Here is a 23,631-nt window from a genome sequence, read left to right as displayed (position 1 = left end):
GCAACCAAAGTGAACAGAGATCAGTTTTTATGACGGTGCAAAAATGTTACAGAAATAAAATTAATAAATTTGTAACAAAGGAGACTGTCAGCACCTTGAGATACAAATCCTAAGTGATTAATGACAAGGAGTTACAATCAGTTTTTCAGTCCCTATTTCTATTCCTGCATTTAATGTGCAGCCATTCCTCCTGTACTGCTCTCTGTGCAAATTTGTACATATTGTTATAGTTTCACCTTAGTATAGAAGGATTCAGAGTAAGAGGTTGTTTTCTCACCTCTGAAAAAATGGAAGCAAAATATAACCATTAGAATCCAGGTATTCCCAGCTAAAGAGAAATGCAGTACGTCACTGATTTTTTCAGTTGCTTTATAGCTTTGGTTTTAAAAATATCTRATTTGATGCTGGATTCATGCTTTAGAAAATAAGTACATAACATGATTAATTTCAAATATCTGTTTTAGTTCAGGACATATGCTAGAAAAAATAAATAATGAGTGAAAACTTTTTGCTTTTTATAAAGATGCTTATAGGAAGGACTAGGTAAACAAAATTATGGAAAGTGCAAAAGCTACTGGGACTCTATGCAGCATCTTTTCTCTTTACACCAAATGTCAATAAAAACAGCGTTATATCACCTTCTACCACACAGCTGCATTGTTCGCTACCATAAAATATTTATCACTCTATACTGCTGCAACAGGCAGTTTCTAAGATAGGTCTCCACTGTGTGAGATGTTCTGAGTGTTAGAACAGCARGTATTGTAGCTGGGTCACAGTTATATCATATTGGCCTACATATTGATAACATGCAAGCGACAAAAATTTCTTGCCATTTCTCTTGCAATATTAAAGGACAACCACAGTCCTGAGGCTGCTCATATGTACCTCGCTCTCTTTCTCAGCAGCTCCAGGTGTCTCCTTGTCCCCTGCCTTGACACTGTCCTGTATAAAGAGGAAATATGGTCATCACCTTACTCATGCTGAGGTTATGGCTACAAAGAAATTGGTATTAATCAAGCTTAATGGAAGAATGACATGTGTGGGATGCGGTGAAATGAATGGCTGGAACTAAATGGAACTGCACATTGTAAGCTGAAAGATTCTTACCACCACTTCTCATCTGAAATAAAAGTAGTTAGAGGCTAAAAAACAGGAAGTGACCTTTTTCTTTGCTTATAACACCATAATCACACTGGAAGTGTTAAGGACACTGTTATTTACTTGTGTTATTAGTATTCTCATAACAACACCAGCTTTTACTTTTGTTATTAGTATTCTCATAATAACAGCAGCTTTGAAGAGCTTACTTTTCCTACTTACTTCTCCTTCTATATATGTTGGACTTGCAACTTTGTAAGTAAATTTTGAGCCTGTTCTGCAAACATAGCTAAACCAGATTTTTCAACAGAGCTCTAAGGGTGAAGGTGAGCTGTGCAAACCTGTGTGGGGGTTTAGAAGAGAGGCAGCATGGACTGYCATCTTTAGAAATCAGAAATTAATTATGAGATCACAAGTGTTCAGGCTCCAACTAACCCTTCATGCACCTTTAATTGTAACTCCAAAAATTCTACAAATTTCAGTCGAAATGGTTGTATGTTCTTTTTTTAATAAAAGGATGCTGAGTTATATCTGAACCTCATATCACTCACGTTTTTTCTAATCTAATCTTCTAGTATTCCCTGCAGTCACATCATAAGCCCTAAACATGTCCAGATGCCAGGGCAAGGCAGTTGCTGACAGTAGCGTTACTATGGAAACCTCTCACAGCTTTATCCTGTTAAAATTACAGTGTTATATAACCTTTTTTATGATTAATTCTTCCTTGAAGCTGCCAAGCCTCTGCTGTGGAGCCCTCATTTTTATAGCAGGTTTGATGGAGAGTGTAGAGTGTCTTAAAGAGAGTAACAAATATCAGCTGCATAACACAATTATTTCCTATTCAAGAGATGCACACAGCCACCCACAGAAAAAATCTTTTTTCCAGAAGAGAAAAACACAAATGTTTCTATTGCCCATAAAAGCTATATATTCAACTGCATTTCAGTAGATAAACACTTCCTATGCTTTTACTATTAAAAAGTGCTGAATTTCCGCCATCAGCTGTATTTCTAGGTCAATTTGCCTTCAGAAATGAGCATCATTCTGCACTTTATAGTCAGGAACATGCCAGCCCCAGGCCTTCTCTTAGTAATAATCCAGCAATATTCTGTGATAAGAATCCCATCAGCCCAGTTCACAGTAGTAGTTTGGGCCTCTGTATAAAGTTTTTTGTTTTGTTTTTGAATGTTACAAGGACTGTTTTCCAGGCTAGCTAAATGAACAGTGTTGGTGAGAAAGGGGAAAGTAAGTAGTTTCCCTTACTTCATGACAAATCTTGCTCACTAGTCAAATTAGTAGCATTGCTCTTTTGATTTGTTGGAAGTTGGTATTTTGCAGATGGTGGGGGTTTATAAGAGAGGCATGGTAGCATGGATTGTGCCATTTTTAAGGCATGAAAGCTCTAGTAAAAAGAATGACTAAAATATTATCTGACTAAAGTAACACCCTGGTTCCATAGATGAGTAAAATCTGCTTCTGCAGACTTCAGTAGAACAACACTATTTTATATCAGTTGAAGATCTGCCTCGGTTCTCTCCCATCAGTTAATCACTCTTCTATATCTAACCATTTTACTGCTCTCCCAGATTACATGCTCAGCCATTTGTGCACAATGAATTGTACCTACAGTGGGATTCAGCCATAATTAGATACCCTCAAAGCTGAAGGCTGTTTCTTGGCCTCTGCTGTACTTGTTCAGTGTCTGCAAAGAGCTTATCAGGAGGTAGCTCCATATATGTTTATACACAGCTTTGAAAATCACAGTATTTAGCTGAGTATCTGACTGCTTTAACGGGAGAACATCAGCATCCAGGCAGGTGTCAAACAAAAAGCACAGAAAGGCTCTCTCAGAACTAACGAGTCAACGAAAGTCAAAAAGCTGATCTCTGAGCAGTACTATGAACTTCAGGCATTTTATCTCACATGTAAGAGAATAAGAAACGTAAATAACAAAATTGCCTAAGCTCTCACTTTAATATACTGTGCTCGTCATCTTTCTCCTCAACTTCTCTCTGTTCTAGAGAATACTATTAGGTGGCATATCCGACATTCTCCTGTGAATGCAGCAGGACAGGTACACTGGGTTCAGCAGCATCTACCAGAAAAGCTCCAAAAATACTCATCTATGCTTCAGGATTYAGCTGAAGTTTCAATGTGAAAGGGGCGAAAAGGTACTATTATCTGAAAAACAAATCGATCAGTCATTAATGCACTATATTCTTTAGACTGTATCCTTTGCATTTCACATCTGCCTTTGGGGATGTTACGGAAAGAGGGAAACAAAACTGTTTGTGTGCAGAAGTCCATGCAACGAGGGCTTTACCAGGGCTAAACTGGCTCTGCTAGCACTGTTAGGGTACAATGCAAATGGCCATTCTGCTCCTTTAGTTGCCAAACATTTTGTTATCCACAAAAAGAAAAAAAGAAAATTAGAAAAAGGATCAACTGTTGCCAGCTACTAATAAAAAATTTTATTTGTTCCATGGCAGGTGAGACCTGAAGGACCAATACACAAACATGCAATAAGATCCCATGCAGCAATTTATGATGAGCTGTTGTAACGAAGTCTTGCCAATATTGTTGGCAATAATGAACTACGAAAAAGTAGCCACATCCAAAACTCTYATAGCAGGAAATAAGTACCTTGTCCACTGGGTCATTCTTTCCCAGTTTAAGAGAAATCCCTGCCAGAAAATTTACCCCTAAGCACCTACAGTGAACAATGCATGTCATGAATTTTCTGGCTTAATGTGATTTGACAGGAAATTTACTAAAGAAAAAATAAACTGACTAGTGGCTGACACTACAAACAGGAAGTTACCTAAACCCATAGAAGATTCCCAATGTGAAAATACCAACCAATATTTTGCAAATCCACTTTTTAAGTAGACCCTCACTTATAAAGTAAACAAATGCAGATCTGCTGATGAGAAATGACATGTTTCCATGTTATTTCCTTAGCTTCGATCGTATTTCCTCATCTTTCATCATATTTGTCATCAATCCTAATCTTCAAAACTCTTCTTTGCAACAGTTCCTGGAAAGTACTTCCTGAACTAAAAACTGCTGCTCCTACAGGACCAAATTAAGAATGACTATTTCAGGCATTTTTTTAAAATCAACACTTTCAGCTTATTTTCCCAGAACCCTCCTTCCCACTTTCTCCCCCTCCTTCCCTCTCTCCCCATCTCTGATGACTTCATACTTGAAAAGCAACAACAAAAAAACTCAAGAAAAACCTAATCAAAATTGTTTAACTTACATTTAATGCCTATGGTCTTTCTCCTGGACTGCTACTATATTGCCTGTCTCTTAAGCTCTATTTCTTTACCTCTTTCCCAATAATTCTGCAATTCTTTGCCTCAGCTAGACCACCTTCTGACAGAACATGAACTAAGAACTCTACAGTGACATTCAGGCAGCAAAATGGATTATCTGAAAAGGTCATGTCAGTCAACCACTGAATGAGCAGTATTGGAGCCACAGCCCATCATTTAATTAGCGCTTAAGACATGCAAAAAATTTTATGACTTTGCTTTGTCTTAGTGCCATATAAAAAGGAGCTGGCTTCCTTTTAGTAAAATAATTTATTGCATAATTTTTTCTTTATGAAATCCTTACAGAAAATCAAAAGAAAACCATTTAGAAACAACCTTTTATGTTTCATTAATATTTTTTCCTCTGCATTACTTTCTGTCATTCAGTCACCTGAAGAGCAGAGCTCCAGACTAATGACTGATTTCCCATCCCTTTTCTATTCACCTTCCCTTCATCCTTCTTTAGTCCAAACTATCAAATTTACTCTGACTAGACATCAGACATTTGGGAGAAGAGTTTGACAAAAAGTTGTGCCTCAGACATGCAATTTCATTGTTAGCCTCTATATAGAGTTGACAAGTTATTACTGTGACTTATATCAATTCAAAAGAAAACACACAGAAGGGGAAGAGCTGGGTCTCCACAGAGCATGCGGCCTTCTTAGTTTGGATGTGTGAGGGTGTAAGAGGATGATCCTGAGATCATCTGCTCCAGTGTGTACCATGGAACTGAATAAAAAGAGAATGAAAAACTTGAATACTSAAAAGGAAGGGTTGGACAGAGACAGGGAGTATCTCCCTTCTCCCCCAAAGTCCTCCAGAACAGCCCACCCAGCACTGTCCCCCTTTCCTTCCACAATAGRTTTTTTTTTTTTTCCCTCTCTCAGTCAGATGGCAGCAAGGGAAGAATGATAACTAGGCAGGTGCTAAGGCTAAAGTTCAACCTGCTTTTTCATATCCTTCCCACTGGATAACATTTTTTAATCCAGTGGTACAAACCCCTGAAGTATTGATTGACACCACCCARGCAAGCTCATCTATCTGTATGAGATGTCCACATGTATGGCAGGTGTCCAGTACTGACATTCTTCCTATTTCCAGAGCAATTTCTATAAAATATCTGTTTCATCTTCTCTGTGAGAAGAACAATTTAATGTGAACTGAAACAGTGACGAATGAAATAACTTGGTCTGATTATGCAGAGAGTTTAAACAGCACTTTCAGTTTGCGCAAAGGTTTGAGGTGGTGATGTATGCCTCTGAATATAAAGTATATAGCAATCAGTATGAGCCCTGTGTACATTTTTAGGTAATATAACTGAATATTTGAAGATCTGACTTCTTTTAAAGAGTGAAGTTTTATGCAGTCAGAGTGCAGAAACAACCCAGGGCAGGTATTTACTTTTTTCTCCAGCAGATTAAAAAAAAAAAAGAACTAATCCATCTCTTATTAATAGGAAACATTGGACAGGAAGCAACCTCCTGGGTCACAACATCCAATCTGCTGTTGTCACAGACACCCGATCATATAACCCCAGTCATAATCGGCACTTTGAAACCTCTTCAGGTTTTGTCCCCATTACTTCAAAATGAAAGCTGCGCCAGAATCTGATTGCTCTAATGGGGAAAAATGTTCCGATTTCCAGAGCACATGTATTTCTGAAACGTTGAGCATATGGGGATACTCTCATTCCAACACCTTTCTTAAGTTTATTTAGTTATTTTTCACTCTACTGTTCATCCCACCGATGAATGTGTAGACAGCACTAATCAGCAGTTGTTTGGTTAGACAAGTCGTCTTCCTCCCACCTCCTCTCACTAGATAAGGTCTCTCATCATCATGCTAGTAGCACTGCTCTGCTCTTGCCTCATTTAAGTGAGTCTTTAATTAAACTACATTTGTACTCCAGAGCCTTGCACACCAACACTAGTACTTCCTTCTTTCTGCTGCAGACAGCTCACYTAGTATTACATGTGGCTTTTATAAGGATCCAGCACCGCCAGCAGATAATCAGCCTCCGACTGGCAGGCAGAGCTAGTGAGCCCTTTACCATATTAACTGCTTCCAACCATTTGCAGATTGTCCCTCAGTTCTGCTTGTATGCTATCCTAATGCTAACCTTCAATATTAATGACACTACCCAACCTGTGGTCACTGAAAAATGTCATCAGCAGGCTTGCAGTGTCTGAGCCACTACCATTAATAAAAATGTTGAACAAGATCAGCTCCAGAGACAGATACATGAGATGCTACAGTAGCTGCACACCTGATAATCCTTCTTCTGATGCACTGCACTGCCACATCCATAGGTACTAATGACTGATTTTCTTCAGCCAGTCTGCATCCGCTACAGCCTAATTAATTGCTTCCCATGTGGCAGTGTATTAYATGCTTTACTGAAAAATACCCACCTTTAGGAAAAAGAGGGTATCATCATCCCTACTTAACAGATGGAGACACGGGGACTTGCTCAAGGCTAAAGGCAGGTTCAGTAAGGAGAACCTTGTTCTACTGGGAACATGTACTGCAAAGTGTGCTCAATTGTCAAAAGCAGACTTATGAAACATCCACTGACTTCAGTGGCAGAGGAACTGACCCAGGAAACAAATCCTTTTTCTGTCCAGTTTTACACAAGGAATCTACAACAGTCCTCAGGTTCATTCCTCAGATTCRTGATTCAGTAAAACAAACTTTGGGGAAAATGAAATAATATGGAGTTATTTTACTCACTCTTAAGAAGGAATGATTGCCCTTTCCTGCAACAGGGGGTTGCCTCTGAGGACATCAGCTCAAGTTCCCCAGAAGGGGCATTCTGCAGAAGGCTTATAACTGTTTAAAGAACAGGAGCTGTGCAACTTCATATTTAGTTGGCTTTACAGGAGGTCACTACCTCCTGAGATTTGGTCCAGCAACTCCTGTACAGATTATAACAGTGACCAACACTTGTTACAGACTCTGAGCAAGGTTTTGGTGTCAAGAAAAGCACTGACACTGTTGGACTGGTAGCCTGCAAAAATAGATGCATTTTTCTTTCAAGGTTTCTTAGTCTGTAGGTGTCACCCACCTACAGGACCTTGTGACTGTAGTAAGTAGAAGCTGGATAAAAAGAATATTCACTGGGATACCTGTTATCAGAAAGGGATACCTGTTATCAGAAAGGGAACCAAACAAAAAAAMCAACAACAAAAAAACAAACAAAACCCCCCCACCATCTCAGTGCACCTCTCGATTTATAGCGATACGGGATGTTCTGGCAGAGCCTATCGCTTCTTTCCTCCCACTGTTTCCTGAATGCTGACATCTCAAAATCTCCAAATTGGTGCTTTGGAGTTCCCTCCTCAGCCAGCTGCTGGCTTCTAAAACCATGAGACTTGTAGATATTTACATTACAATCACTTTTTGCTGGTATTTTCATGCTCAAGCAAGGACCATAAAAGATGTACACTGGCTTAGTGCTTACAGCTCAGCTTGAAATGAAATGGAAAAAAAACCAAACAAACGCTAATAAGGTCATTTATAAATGGCATCAATTCTTTCCCCTTCTGAAGTTTGTCTGGAATCAAACAAAATGTGAAACCACAATCATTCAGCTGAACTTCAGTCTAAAATGCCAGACTTGAGAGGAATGACATTTCAGAGTTGAGAGGAGCACACATGCTGGAAAGATATGCTGTGACGCAGGTGGGTGCTGGGGACACCAGCCAGGGGCAGAYGGTGAAGAATGGAAAGGATGGCTGAAATGCAGCAGGCACATTCACCATGGCGAAAGGTGGCTCAGATGAGGCCCGGGAGCACGTGAGGGATAGGTCACTCACCACAGCCTGCTCTGCTGGCTCAGTGGGCTCAGCGGGGACGGCCTCCTTTTCAAGAACAGCAGCAGCAGGGGTTTCCTCAACCTTGGGTTCCCCAGGTGGAGCTTCTTCGGCCTCAGTCTTTTGTTTTATTGGTTTTTAAGTAGACGGTGGAAAAATCATTGAAAAGCACGTGATTATGGGGGAGGAGGGGAATGGGAACTATGCCCGTGACAGTGCTGCTTCACTCACAGCTGCCACACTACAGGCTCAGTCCTACAGGACTTTGCTGGGAAGAGGACAGCAGTGCTTGGCCTTACACCATCCCATTAATGCTTAGCAGCTAAAGAGTGCTTTCATCCCCAAAGGGCTTTATGTAAACTGAGCCAGTCCCTACATCCCTTCCTTGCAAGGAAAGAAAGTCTTACCCTCCTGAGTCACAGAAAGGGGCCAGGGAAACAGAGGGAAAGTATTCAGCTCGCTCAGAGATGCTCCAGAAAGTGATGGCAAAGCCAGGAGCTGAAACTGGCACTTGCATGTCCCAACCCAGGACTTCTTGTGAGGTTTTAAAACTACCTCCTATTCCTTAGTTCTGTCAGTTTTCTGACAAAATGGCCCCTTCTCTAGTGAGGGTAGGAAGCAAATATCAGAGACCCAAATGGTTTTTACATACACATGGTCAACCACTGACTGCTTGAATTCCTGCAGTGTGAAAATCATCCTTGATTTCTTATTAACACATATTCCCTCTTGAGCTCTCAGTTACCTACCAGGCAWCCATTTACCAGCCACACTACTGGGATTTCTACCCTTTTAAATTCTGGCCTATGCTTGTTTTTAGCCCGAGGATCTAGCAAACACCACCAGCCTGCAAGAAGTTCAGTACAGTAGCAAAGTAGCTCAGAGCACAAGTGGGATCTCCAGCACAGAGACGGGATCTCTCTGCATGGGGACATCACCTTGCAAACACACACACATACAAGAGGGCTACAAGCTGAACTCAGCGTAAACCATTTATAAAGATGGCTGACTCAGTCAAACAAAACCACCYCAGTAGATTAATTTGCCATGAAAAAATTGTTCAGCATAATATGAAACTCAAAAGCTATTTAATTGCTTTGCATTTAATAACATGCAGCTGGCTGTAAGGTCTCCTGTGATAAAGAGACAGCTTCCACGAAATTCTCAAAGATACTAAAATCTTTTCCTTGCCAATATTTTTATTTTTATGGAAAAATCCATAGCATTTCACTTCTTTTCTTACATATTCCTTAAGACAACTGATTTTTAATGAGGTACAGATAAGTTTGCCTAAGCAAGACCTTCAGGATTTGACACAGTATCAAGAAACATTCATTATCTGGTAACATGTTGTGCAGAACCTCTCTGTCTAGTGTATTAATACAAGCTCTAGGGAATTTCACAAAGAAGAAATAGGACTGAAATGAGAAACACAAGACAGATTTATCCCAGGTAAGATGACTAATGAGTTTTCTGAGGTTTAATGCTGGAAGAAACGTTTAGACTTAGAATCACAGACAACATGTTATCATGAAGATTGTATTGATGTGCTTCAAGTCACTTATGGACAAGCAGGCTTCAGACTAGTTGCCTGTTTGAACTACAAGTAAAAATGCTAAAAATATTCTCAGTGTATTCAGTAATGATTCTGAACACTGAATGCACCACCTGAGGTGGTGCTGAACACTGAAGCATCACCTGAGACATTATACAAAAGCCACATTAAAAAGTATTTTCAATGTCATTCTATGACACTAACCCCAGCACTGCAGCTATTTCATATCCTTACACCAGGCTAACCAAAGACTGTAACAGAAACTATGAAACTGCCAGAGTGTGGTCACTTCACAAAAGATCCTCTAGTCTTTAAAAGTCTGTTAATACGTGGAAGATATTTCTTGAAAAGTCACAGCTCTAGGTGGATAAAGCTACAGTAATACTGGAGATGGGTATACAGCCATTATGTACCATCACCTGCTTGCTGTGCACTGGGTCATAGTACTGATTATTGCCATTTCTTAACTGCAATAAATGAAAAATTATTTGATTATACATCTTAAAATTAAAAATGACTTAAATACCCTGTTTTTCTTTTCTTTAAAGCCAATTGCTTCAAAGCAGTATTTCTTCTTCTCTATGCTTTCCTTGCAAAAGATTGCTTCACTGAGAAAAGACTTACACAACTAAAATGGACCCACTCACTCACCAGCTCTTTCAGATTAAAATTTTCTGAGTTAGAGGATGGCAACACATACAAGGAGCAAATAGCTTTGCACAAAGTAAAAGCAGTACCCTTTTTTGTAGGACATTTAAAAATGAAGCAAAAGCCACAACTTACCAAAGCTTCTGTCACATTCTCATTTGATTTCACTGTAAACAGAGAGGTATCCTAGATATAAAAATGAAAAACAATGAGGCAAAAGTATTTGAGACGGGATTTTCTCAGGAGGCTACCAAAGACAATTTTTCATGAGTTACTTAGGTAAAGCTATCAATAACTTCTCACAGACTAAACTAGCTCTAAGCTACTTTCACATCTTCTTCATTCTGGGCTTTTCTTCGGATATTAGCTGTACTGCCAAGTTATTGCGGATACAAAATTTTACCTGCATTAAGTAGGTACAAAAGTGGACAAAGGGTTTTCCAACATCTTAATCATTCAGAAACAGTTAATTGGAAAACATTGATGGGTAAAATCCTATCCCTACTGAAATCAGTGGRTATCAACTTTTGATTTCCCTGGGGCAAACATTTTGCCCTAATGACTAGGGGTGGGAGCCTTGCACCTTGCCCCTTCCTTCTGGATCCTTTACTAATTTAAAAGGGCTGAAGCAACATGAATTAGCACTGAAGGACTCATTTCCAGCCTTATATTAGCTCATTTTTTTTGCGTGCTTTTAAAAGAGTGGTGTACAGGGTATGCTGCAGAAGAGCCAGTCTGAAAAGCTGCTGGAACTTAATGAAGACCCAGACAATACACAGCCCTGGACTTTGAAAGCACAAATGTGCTATCTTTGTTCATAGCACCTCTGCAGCACCTAACACGGAGTATCATCAGCAGCATAGCAGTAAACAAATAATTTAGGTTTAACTTTCAGATTAAAATACATTTTAAATGAAAATAAAGGTGCAGAAAGAAATAAAACTCATTTTATGTATACACACATACAGTTACTGAAGTGTGTAAGATGGAGGAAGCCATCATTTACAGTATTTGGGAACTGTGAGAAAAAGCCACAAAGGAATGTAATAAAAAAGCCAAAACAGCAAAAATTTAGTCCCACTAAGGCAGTGAGAGTTTTGCTATTAAATTCAGCAAGGCCAAGAGTACCAAGAGTATTAGCATCATTCTAGCATGTTTAGTAATAATTTCAGAGAGCAGGCAGGGTTTGGAATTGTCTTGGTATAACATTACTGTGAAGCTAGTCAGCAGAACAGATTTCCTAAAATTGCACAGCCAGTCCTAATCTKTTCCTAACAGCACAGAAAAAGCTCTCAAAACATGTTTATTTCTTACCTGTGCAAATCCATTAAATGCTGTGCTGGATGCCTAAGTAGAAGTAAAGATCAGAACAAATTATCATTTGTTTACTAAACCAGAACATGAGTCAAAATGCTTTTATTTGCAAAATAAAAATAGGCCAAACATTTTCAAAATAAACAAAAATAAAAAARGGCAAGGCAGCAAGAAATTTGATGACAGAGCTATTTGATAACAGGTTTCATAGGCTTAAAGAAAACACCAAAACAAAAACAAAAAGCAGGYTGACTTTAGAATTTCATAAAGAAAGGATTGTAGGCGCATTTAAAATTATACATATAAAATAAAGTTGTGAGACACTATGTGCCTTCACAGTTCAAAGCTTCATTCACCTTTTTAAATGTGTCTTTGTCAGCCTGCTTCATTGCATGGCTGAAGCGCACCACATTTTGAACAGTTGCATGACAATTTTTCAAAAAAGAGTAGCAAGGCTTTAGAAGGGGTAGTGGGAAACATAAACGGATTGTTTTTAAACAACAAGGTTACACATGGCTTAAGGAATTCTTTGTCTAGACTAGGCTACACACTGGGGTAGGTACCTCTTCTTTATCAGCCTCTATTTCCTGGTACAATAATCCATATCTCCGGTTAGCAATTTCATCTTCAGATAAATCTGAGTTGTTGGTCTCATTGTCCTTAGGACTAGTCGAACTCTCGGTGCTAGCATTTCTGGAATTTCCCATTTGAAACAGAACCAAGGGTCTAGCTATCTCCTTGCTCAGTCCAGGATTGCTAATGCTTGCCTGTTCCCCAGGMGAGCCTTGTTTTACTGTTGTCTCCTGACTTTTATCGCTTGGGCTTACACCTACTTCTCCCCAGCTGTTATCAGTCCCTCCCAGGTCCTGCGTGGACCATTTATCACTAATGCCTAACCAAACATTTTCCATGTTACCTTCCTCTGAGTCTTGCTGCCTGGGGAAAAAAGGCCAATTATCCAATCCATTAGCTTGGCTATCTGACAGATTAGAAAACCCCCAGGAATCATTAGTAACCATTGGATCCCAGTTTGCCAGCCAAGGGTCTGTTTCCAAGGCTTCAGGAACACCACTGTTACTAGGATGCTCTTCAAAAACTGCTGCTTCTGCTGCCCTACCTACCATTTGGTCTTCTGTATGATCTAGGCAAGAATCACTGCAGTGTGTACAGGCAGTGTCAGCTGTCTTGGGCAGCAATGCACATTCTTTTTCAGCAGTAGCTTGACACTCATCAGCAGCACTATCGTTTTGGAGGAGGCTGATGCTATTGTCTTCAGTTCCTTTATCGGACTCTTCTGCACTGAATAATTCAGCATCACACAGAATGTTTCCAATATCTGTAGGGTCCTTTTCTGTGTGGTCAGTTACCTCTAGGTCAACACATCCCATCACGTTTATACACTCCATGGAGGTACTGCCTCCAATAGCATTGCCAGTTTGGTCTAAGCCATCTTCAAATGCCCTTTCATGGTCCTGATCCCAGATACCCAAGACTTTCTCAGGTTCAGTGCCAGTGCCTTCTATAGTTTTACAGTTGTTCACTACTATTTTGCCCCCATCTTCCAACCTTGTGCTCAGCAATGGTGTTTTTCCATCTGTCTCCTCAATGACATTTATGTCTTTGAATTCTTTGAATTCTTTTTCCCCAGCATTTTCTAGGTTGTCCCAGCTAGTTGTCCCACTAGTTGTCCCAGCTTCCCCATTATTATTTTCTGACACATATATAGTTTCTGCCTCTGTACTTACTAAAATTTCACCATTTGGCTTTGCTAAAACCTTATGAAGTTCTGCCTCTCTGTTCTCTTTTGTTTCACAGCCTCCCTCTTCCAGCTCCTSTGTACTTTCTCTCTCCTTGTAGTTAACAGCTTTGGTCTCTACCTTTTCACTTGGCTCGACACCTGTCCACATAGACTCTTCTTCCTCCTGTTCTTCCTCTGCCTTTTGCAATTCACATGGGAGGGATTCATCCAGCAAGCTATCAGTTCCCAGGATGGGTGTCTCAAAACTGGTTATGGTCTCTAAAGGCTGATCAGTTACCACATCTTCCCACGGGACATTTTTAACATCCAAATGGGCCTCCAGTGAAGTCCTCTGGTTTCTGTTTACAGAAGTTGACCCTGGAGCAGCATCCTCCTGCTCACCTATAGTAGGCCAAACACTAACAGGTAGAGTACCAGTGGATTCGCTTGAGATTTGCTCTGCCCCAGGAAAAAGCCAAGAACCTCCTGCAGTAATTTCCTGGCTGACACTGGGTGTGCTAACATCTAGGCCACAGCTGAGTGAACTTAGATCAGTTTGGGATCTGTTAATATCTTCTGATGACCCACTGTTTGGGGTTTCCTCCATGACCAGGTTACACAGGGAAAGACTTTTTGCAGAATCAAGCTTTGAGCAGACAGAAAAGCAAAGAAAAAACACAAGATGAAAAAGATAAAGGTGGACTTGATGAGAAAACACAAAATTTATATTTTACTACAGCAATTTTAATTTTTAAGAATGAAAGTGAATAAATTTAGCAGTTTAAGGAAAAGCTATGTGATTTGCAATGTTAGGAGACAGTAGATTGCAATCTAAAAGAGCAACACCGATGGACAAGGCAAAGAACTATATATCACACCACATTGACTCAAGCATGTATCTAAAATGGTTGCAATTTTGAGGGAAAGTTTGCTTACCGGCTGCACTAATTCACTGCTTGTCTGTATGGAAGAAAACCATTCATATAAAACAAACAAAATAAGAACATGGTGCTTTTTTGTTATGGCAACTGTTCATTAATTATCAGTTCTCCGCCCAGCAGTGATTACCGAACTGGTGTGGGGAAGGACTGCAGGTCCTTTCCTGACCCCCACCAAAGACTCATCACAGGCCCATGAATTTATGCAACACTTCCAGCCACTGGATTACATCAGAAAACAAGTTCTACATGTACACTGAATAATTATCACACCCTGCTTTCCTCTGAAAGCCCCTGACACTTTTATCACAGGTACCCTATTACATCTCAGTAGAAAAGAGGGATCACTCTGAGACAGTGAACAAGAAAGGAAGCAACCCAAGTGGTAGCAGGCCTTACTTCTATTTACACTAAGGCATAGATACTTCACTCAGGCCTGATTCTCCATCACCTTGCACCATGCAGAGGCATTTACAGCCAGGTAGAGTAAGGCACCAGCTCACAAAGCCAACTATCTACACCACTGCTCTGAACAGATGCAAATGCTGCAAGACAGATCAACAACTAGTCTAGACCCAATTTATTAGTAGGATAAACTCAGTAAAGGTTCAGAAACCCTAATTTCAAACATTTAGCTGTGAAGCTCATTATTTGCTTGATTTTTTTTTTTTAAACAAGAGCAAAGAGAATAACAGTTGTATTACAAAAGTATGTATTAACAAGCTATAAATAAAACTGTGTGACAAGAAGACACTGATAAAGATATCTTATATTAGTTCAGAACTATGAATTCAAAACATTTCTGGGTTATTTTAGTTGGTCTTTATACTGACAGCCTTGAAATTTTGGCTAGTCTGAGTATACGACTATTTTTCAGGATTTATTTAACCTTTCCCAAGAGAAAGAGATGGGCATTTAAGATGCATCACATTTGTTGTGTATTCACAAAATGCTATGACAAATCTGAATACACAAGAAGCATCCACAGATTTCTGTGCTGGCTGAATCTGCAAAAGGTCAAAAATTGAGCATTCCAGGCTACAGAGCAAGTCAACCCAGCTATCACTGTGACACAAATTCAAAATAAAGCTCACGAAATGAACTGTTTTCTTCTTGCAGATCATTATATTTGATTCGGCACCAGGAGGTAGAAGGAAGGATTCATGGGGTTTCCTATAGCAGCAGCTGTTTTTGTGAATAACTCCAGATCACTGTATGCCCATTATTAAAAGAACAAGTTAAATTCTCTCTTCACTCCCGAATTCTGTGAAAATGGTGTCCATTGGGTTAAAACCCTGAGGAACTACATCTTCAAACAATTAAAACAGGTGACTAGCACCCAGGACTACCCTCCAATAGCTATAATAGAGATGTGAGAATAAAAGCAGCAAATACTTAGCTATAATAATTGTGAATCTTATTAGCCTAGAAGGCTGGCATCATTTATGTTTTGTAGGCCAAACAGAGATATTTTTCTGTTGTTTTTAAAGGAACCCAGGTGGTTTCATCTACTTTAAAGTATTTGTCATGGTCTGTAAATTCTTTATCTTGGCTTCTGGGGAAAGGATTATAAATCTGAGTTTAGGGTGTTACAAAATCAGAGGCACAGAAATATCCCAAATTACAAGGATAAGCTTACCGTCCACAGATCCCATGGCAATGTCTGAAAAATAAGGGGGGAAAAAGGTACTTAGAAAAATACTGTTTGCATATCACATGTTCAGTGTGCTACATAACTGTGTTGCATTAACTAACAGAGACAGAAGTTTATTTATATGCATACTTATATACTTTTTTCTATATATGTGTGAGTGCATATGTGTCTGTACATACCTGTATAATATACTTTTTGGTTAAACAGAATGGGCAGTATGTGATGRATCGTGATATCTCCTACTTCAGAGTAGTTGCTCTTTTCCAGTGAACTCATACCACTAAGTACTTGACTAGAGACCAGATTCTGAACTAGTGACTCTGAATAACCTTCAATGGGTACAGGAGTCTCTGCAAGGTGTGACTGCCTACATAAGCCAAAGGTCAGGCTTTTCAGTCAGTTAAAAAAATGATCCAACTATCCACAGAGAACAACAAAGGGGTTTTCTCACAACTTGGACACCAGAAAAGAAAATGGTATGCTTTTGGGGAAACAAAACAAGAGAGCTGACCAATGTTTTCAATTTCTTGCCCAGTCTGTTAATTAGAAATGTTGGTGGCCTCTCAGCAGAAGAGCTGAACGGACAAATGAAAGAAAAACAGAAGACTTCAGTCCTAAGTTAATAGTCCTCCACAAGAGAAGGAGCTCTCCTGGTTAGTCTCAAAAGCTCTCTGGGATGCTTTATAACATATCTACTTTGTTCACACCTAGGTCAAAGTCAATGCAAAATAAAAAGACAAGACATTATAAAGAGAAACTTCCTGAAATATTTGCAAATATTAAATGTGACATCTAACATTTGCCTAAGAGAAGAGATCACTGCATTTAGCTTCTTTTATTGCCTGCTTCTTATTTCACAAAGGACAGAATGGCTTCCCAAATCATTTCCACTTTCATGAATAAAAGGCAAAAATAATAATTCACTACTCAGATTTACAGTAAATTAACACCAACACTCAATTCTCAATCAGTTTAATTTTCTTTAATTCCAGGTATATGATTTTTTCTGTAGATGTAATTCAGCTCAAGTGTACCTGCTTACTCCACCATAACTGTGTTAGCTGAACATACAAGCTCTAAGGAAAAATTATAGGTTTCTTCTTATAGCCCTTACTGATGCAAACCCTAATAGTCCTACTGACTTCAGTGGAAGGAACAATGCCTTTGAGCACCAGGGGGAAGGAACACAACGAGGGAAAGGCAAGACACATTACAGCACCCAGGAAAATGTTGATGTGCATAGATGGGAAGCTATCCAGACACGTCTTGAAAGACCACTCCTGAAACAGTCATAGAAACAGAAAAGCAAGTGAGGAGAGGCAGGAGAAGAYGGCAGACTGGGGCTCACTTGCTCTGATCTGATCACACTGGCAGAGGAATGCAGGGAGGCAATTAAACGATCAGTAGGGAAGTCATGTCTGGCCTCCCAGGAGAGTCGTGGCAAAGATGCCTACCCCTATCTTCAGTTCACTACTTCAGCACGGCTTGCTGAGTGAAAAACATCCATGACCAAGGCAAAAAACAATACACATTCAGAAAACGCATTTAAGGCTCTGTTCTTAATCTCCTTGCAAAGCAGCATAAGACTTTCCGAATATGGAGATCACAGATTTCATCCTGTCTGTGCTCCCATAGCAATGACCCTTTCACATCCAGTGAGACAGAAAGCCTCACTGCAAGGCTATCTTCCCTTCTTCGGAAAACATGGTGCTCTGACTCATCCATGCACGAGAATCATCTTTTATATATATACATACATATACACACACACACACACACACACATATATATAAAATGATGTATGTTTATATATATCTATACATACATATGGAGGAAAGAAGAGAGAAGAGGGATGAAAGGCATTCAGTGAATGCATCGTATGAACCTAAATGAAAACCTATGTATAATGTATTTTTCTACATTGAATTATATTCTGTATTTCATTGTACAGTTGAATCAAAAACAATTCTTTTTCACTAAAGGAGTAAAGCATCCCACAATCTGTACATTAGGATGTCAGGACACATATGCTGCTTCATAAAAGTTAAAAGCCTTTGGTTTGACTATCCCATTGCTCTAATCAGGGTTATTACAAGACAAGCTGAATGGGTAGCATTAGCAAAGTCACAGCTAGAATTTCCTGTCAATGCTGAATGCCAAGGGATTATTTTTTTATTTTCTTTCTTGTTTACAGGGAGCAAGAAAAAGAACAAGTAAGATGCAGAAAGCCTCTACTATAATTAAACACTCCTTTGATCAAACCACAATGAGRAATTGCAGTTAATGTTTGGAGTGGTGACACTGCATAACCCATTAGAGGTCACTACAGATCTCGTTACATAACTAGGCCTATACACCAAAGACGAAATTAATTAATTGAGAAAGATCAGCAGAGAACCAGGACTGTCTCAGCCTTAAAGCTTCCTGTCTGCTCACTCTTTTCCCAGTGCTGCATTCCTGAACAGATGATTAGACCTTTCATATCTCTCAGTATAAATCAGGTTAGTGATAGCCAGAAGGATAACAGGCTTTGCTCGCAGGATGCCAATATTGTTTCCTTGCCGGTGTACAGTCAAGAGCTCCAGCTCTGCTGGCCAGGGGAACTCCCCTACCGCACTGTCAACCCTATGGGTAGTGAGGGTGAATTCTGCATTTTAAAACAGCAGGTTCCCTGAGGCAAGCCACAGAAAATCAGCAACTCTCTTATCAGCCTCTTTTTTTTTTTTTTAAAAACATATTGCTGAGAGAAACTACCACAGCAAACAGTACCATAGAATGCAGAATTTCTTTAATACAACATCCTGCAAGGAAACATGCTGTTCCATGCTCTCATTTTCCTTGAGGTCAGGTCTGAAATAGAATTATGAGAGCAAAAACGCTCAGATCACATCCCCTGCTTGGTACAGAAATTCCATCACGGCAAAGCAATTTTATACTGACTCCATAAGACCTAGGTCTCCTGAGGCCTCTTTCCAGACATCAGGAGTCAAAGCCAGGTCAGAAAAATTGTCAGAAAACAGGCTTTGGAGGATTATAATGTTGGCACCAAGAGTTACTCTAAAGATGGAAAATAATGACATGCCAAAGTCAAGGYCAAGGTACTAGCAACCACTCTCATTGACAAACATCTCATTTTACCACCTGWCAATTTCCTCCTCTTCCAGTCCATCATCAAAGAGTGCAGGGGTATTGAAGGGGAAAGATATATGGCTGACAAGAACTGCTCAGGAAGATCAAGCTACGCGAGGCAAATCTTTGCTACCAAACACAGTAAGTTGCATTCATATGCTTTGCCTACCTCAAGGTAAAGAAATACCTGAGACACGGGCGAATGAGTTACTGCTGTTGACACAACTTCTGGCTTGAAAGGGTCGAAGTCCAAATCTAGCAAAGATTCCTCTTTCTTAGCTTCAGGAACTTCATTCTGGTAGAAGAGAAACATAAGTCTTGAAAATTCACCTCTTAAAAACTACCCTGGGCAACAAAATATTAAGAGGCAAAAGAAAACTAAAAATTACATCACATATTTTTCAGGCTGCAGCACAAGCCAGGAGGGGAGGAAGCTCTGAAGACTGTCCTGAGCTTCAGTATAACCTTTAATTTTTCTTTTTATGAGCTTCCTCTCTATGATGCTTTCRATTTCTGCATAGCGCACCTTTGTCTTTTCAGGCTAAACAAATTGTAGMCCTCTTTCAAGAGTGCTGAGTGTTCACTGTCTGACTTTAAAGGCCCTTTTAAAGTACTTGGAGCTGGACACCAAAATTAAAAGCTACAGAAAAAGTACCCAACACACATACATTCTAATAAATGAATCTCCCCTTAACACAAAGGTTTGTAAAAAGTCCATAAACCCAGTTGAATTAAATTTCAATTCTGAATGTGAATAACATTCACATTTAATGTTGTCCTTAGCTCTAACCCTTAGGAAACATCTTATGTAACTAACTAAATCTTGCTACCTTTATCCGCTCTTACAAAACTGGATTACACATTACAGCCTTTTTTTTTTAATTTGCAATTAATGAATTAGCCAGCGTCACTGGGGTCACTATAAATAGCTGTATTAGTTCTACGGGCTGCGGATCATTCCCTCTGTAAATTAACATGAACAAATAATTAGCATGCCTCAACACAAAAGGCTATTTTTGACTAGTGTTAAACAACTGCAGCTGAGATTTAATTATCATTAATAATAAATATTCTAGGCAAGCATCTTTGTTTTGGTAACAAGGCTRGCACTGCTAGTTGTTCAATGTTATTAAAGAGTGAGAGAAACTCTTGTCTTTTGAAGTATAGAATATGTAGATAATAAAATATTAATTAGCATGCTATTTTGAAAGGAGTTCAGACTGGAAACAGTACTATGGGGAGTGATTTGTACACATATATCCATCTATAATCTTCCGTAAGAATGGTAACACAGGGTCAGACCAAAAGTCCACACAGCCCAACCTCCTGTCCCTGACTGTGGCCAAAGTGGCTGCCAGGAGAAGTCTATAAGAACAGGGTAAGCATAAAAATAGCAAAACTAGGAGCTGATACAATAACAATAATAGAAAGACTTTGGTTTTTTTAAGACATTTAAGACCATAAACTTTCTGAATTGGTGTTACTACTAATATTTGGAATAAAGAAAAGTTTGTGGTGCTTCACGTAACATGGAGTTTGGCTGGGGAACTCCTTGCCATCGGGTACCATGAACACAAAAATTTTACATGTGCTGAAAGACAGAAAAGACAAATTCATGGAGAAGAAATCTATTGAGAAATACTAAATGCATAGAAACSATGTTCAGGAAGCCCCTGGGCTGCAAATGGCTGGAGGTTTGAGACTATATGAGGAGGGGGTACAAGGAACATCTGCTGTGCTTGCCTTGTTGTATATTCTTCCCTTGGCTTCCACTTTTGGCCTCCGATGACAATCGGATAGATGAATAATTAGTCTGACCCAGTAAAGCCAGTCTTATAATCTCATGTTTTAAAAAGTCAGAAACCAAAACAGCCTCCCCACTAGTACACCAAGATTACTTTCATTGAGAGTTCTGCCATGCCATTCATCTGATGTATTTAGATTTTATCACATATACCCTTGAGGCACTAGTACTCATATGGACATACAGCTTGATGAAATAACATGGCATTAACCAGTACATAATCAGAAATGGATGGAGATGGAAAAGATAATTATCTTTCACTGAGATTTTAGAATGAAGCTGTTATTTATGAGGGCTGGAAAAAATTAATAGGAGTCTCACTTAGGCCCTGCAAGATGACAGCTAAGGTACCTGTTTTGATAGGCTGATTACTGACTGCAGACATTATTACATTATCTGTTACCCACAGACTAAAATGAACAGACTTCTTATAACTCCAGGAACAAAACCCCAAGAAAAGATACAGTGTAACTGAGATACCAAGTTAGACGAAGATTTAGGAAAACCAGGAACCTCAAGAAATCCTTTAATAAGGACCAGGCTGTTACAGGAATGCCTCCTGACCAGCCTATGTTAATTCCAGCACAGCATGAAGAAACACTATGTTTGAAAGGGGCGACTGTAACAGAAGGAAGGCTGTATCTCTCAAAGCACTCTTATGCTCAAGGGATAGAGAAGGCACAAGAAACATGTACACTCCCCGTGAGGACGGGCATACCTGCCAGCCTCTCTCTGCGAACAGTCAGTACAAGATTYAAAATAGCTCTGGGAAACGCAGGTTGTGCCTCGACCCTCCAGCTCCTTCAGCCCTACCGCTGAGCACTGACTGCGGCAGCTCTGCTGAGTTGCTCCAAAGGCAGCATGAAGTTGGTCCCTTCAGAGCTGCCTGATGCATTGTCTTAGATGTTAGGTACTTGAAGAGGCATATTATACAGACTTCTGATGTCCAAGCTAGTAACTGGACACTAGTAATTGGACTACTAGCAATATTTTACTTAAGCAGCTGTCCAAAACCAAGAAGCACCATCAGCCACGAAAATGATAAGCGGATTTTAGTAGCCAAAGCTGTGTGAATATCCACACTTTGTCAAGTCGTCTYAGCACCCCAGCATAATAATGACATGGGAGGAGTGTGATGAGGAAGGACAGGAAAACATGTAATAAAACAGGAACACTCATTTTTAAATGACCCCTCTCTTCTGGCCACACAGATATCACATCTTCTCAGGTCTTTTACTTAGCAGGAATAAAATCCACTCTTGAAAATAAATAAAACAATGGTGAGAGTTGCTTTGTTTAATCCAGGCCTGAAATACTCAACAGCATCAAGTAGGACTAGCAGACTGTCTGTCTTTCTGCATCTCATACAGCACCAAATCCATTAGTGCTGCTGGGTGAAGGCGGGGGGGGGGGGGGGGGAAGAGAGAGAGAGAGCGCATGAGAGAGAGAGATGAACAGCAGCAGGTACAGGCTGTTTGCTTCCTGTGTTCAAGAGGAGAAAAGTATTTGGCTTGTTCATAATCCCGTCTGAAGCCTGGGATTAAAGCAGCGCAGCACTACTCATCAGCCTGCTGGTTTCATGCCTCCGAGAGTGAGGCTAGTGCCAGGGACACCAGCACAGTCCTTTGGGAAGACCTGCACCATTAGAGTGCTCTGCAGGCTTGAGAGCTTCCTCCCTGCCACCCAGCCAAAGCTTGCTGAGTACAGGAGATGCTGTATGCACCAAGAGAGAAATACATCCGTGTTTCCTACGGTTTTCATGCAGTACATTTTCAATAACTGGTTGTCTTACAGAAGGATATAAAGCCCGCTATATTACACYACTTGTGTATGCTTGTACATACTCAAAGGTCTTGGACACAGTTACATTACAGTAATGGGGATGGGCTTTGTGGAAGGAGAAAGGCAGATCATTCATGAGAAGGTGCCTAGGGAATAATTTAGGCCATTCAGGTTATTCCTTGACTAGGGAGGAGGGAGAGATGTAAATCACTCACTGAAGGGAGATAAATTTTTTCCTTGAGAGACAAGGGAAAGATTTCAATTCTCAAGAGCATGCCCACCTTTATTATGCCATTATGTTTTTATACCCACCTATTGTAGAAAGGCTGTAGAGATTCTCAAAATGCAACTTACACTCATTTTGAGCCCCATTCCAGTGTCAGCTCTTAACAGAAAAGCAAATTGGTGCCATCTCTGCTTGCCTAGCTAGCTTGATAGGTCAAGATTAGCTGAATATAGCATTTAATGCAGAGGACCACATCTAGCATAGGTTGCGCTGGCCCTTACCACTGATCTCAGGGGTCACACTGTCAGAGGAATAACTCCTACAAAGTCAGGGTACAACGATGCAGCAGACCTGAAATCCCCCTTCTGCAAGGGCCCGACAGTCAGTGTGTATAGGCCTCCCAGCATGGGAGCTGCCCAGCAGGGTTTCATTCATTAATTGCACAGGGACTTAACTAGAAGTAACTCTTTCCTCTTTCAAATAGATCCAAAAGGGAAACATGGTAATGCCCTTTTCTACCCTCCACAAGGAAACAAAACACCACATGTTCTAGTTTTCTAAGATAATTTGGGGGTTCTTGCTGTGACTACATCCTCTTGTGTTGTCAAATGAA

The 23,631-nt window shown here is 39.9% G+C and overlaps 1 protein-coding gene across 1 annotated transcript in view; it reads right to left on the bottom strand.

Annotated features, from left to right (window-relative positions):
* AMPH (amphiphysin) overlaps positions 1–23,631 on the bottom strand; it is a 60,198-nt gene that overhangs the window by 9,199 nt on the left and 27,368 nt on the right. The window contains exons 11-16 of the mRNA XM_026071483.1: positions 19,394–19,501; positions 16,063–16,086; positions 14,422–14,445; positions 11,748–11,780; positions 10,569–10,619; positions 889–945 (exon numbers count right to left, since the gene is read on the bottom strand). Of these exons, the coding sequence (XP_025927268.1) occupies positions 889–945; positions 10,569–10,619; positions 11,748–11,780; positions 14,422–14,445; positions 16,063–16,086; positions 19,394–19,501 (297 nt within the window). The remainder of the gene's footprint in view (positions 1–888; positions 946–10,568; positions 10,620–11,747; positions 11,781–14,421; positions 14,446–16,062; positions 16,087–19,393; positions 19,502–23,631) is intronic.

This window comes from Apteryx rowi, unplaced genomic scaffold, assembly GCF_003343035.1.
Source record: "Apteryx rowi isolate R43461 unplaced genomic scaffold, aptRow1 scaffold_1083, whole genome shotgun sequence".
In the NCBI taxonomy this organism is placed as follows: Eukaryota; Metazoa; Chordata; class Aves; order Apterygiformes; family Apterygidae; genus Apteryx; species Apteryx rowi.
Note: the sequence above shows the minus strand (reverse complement) of the source record. Positions and strands in the feature narration are given on the sequence as shown.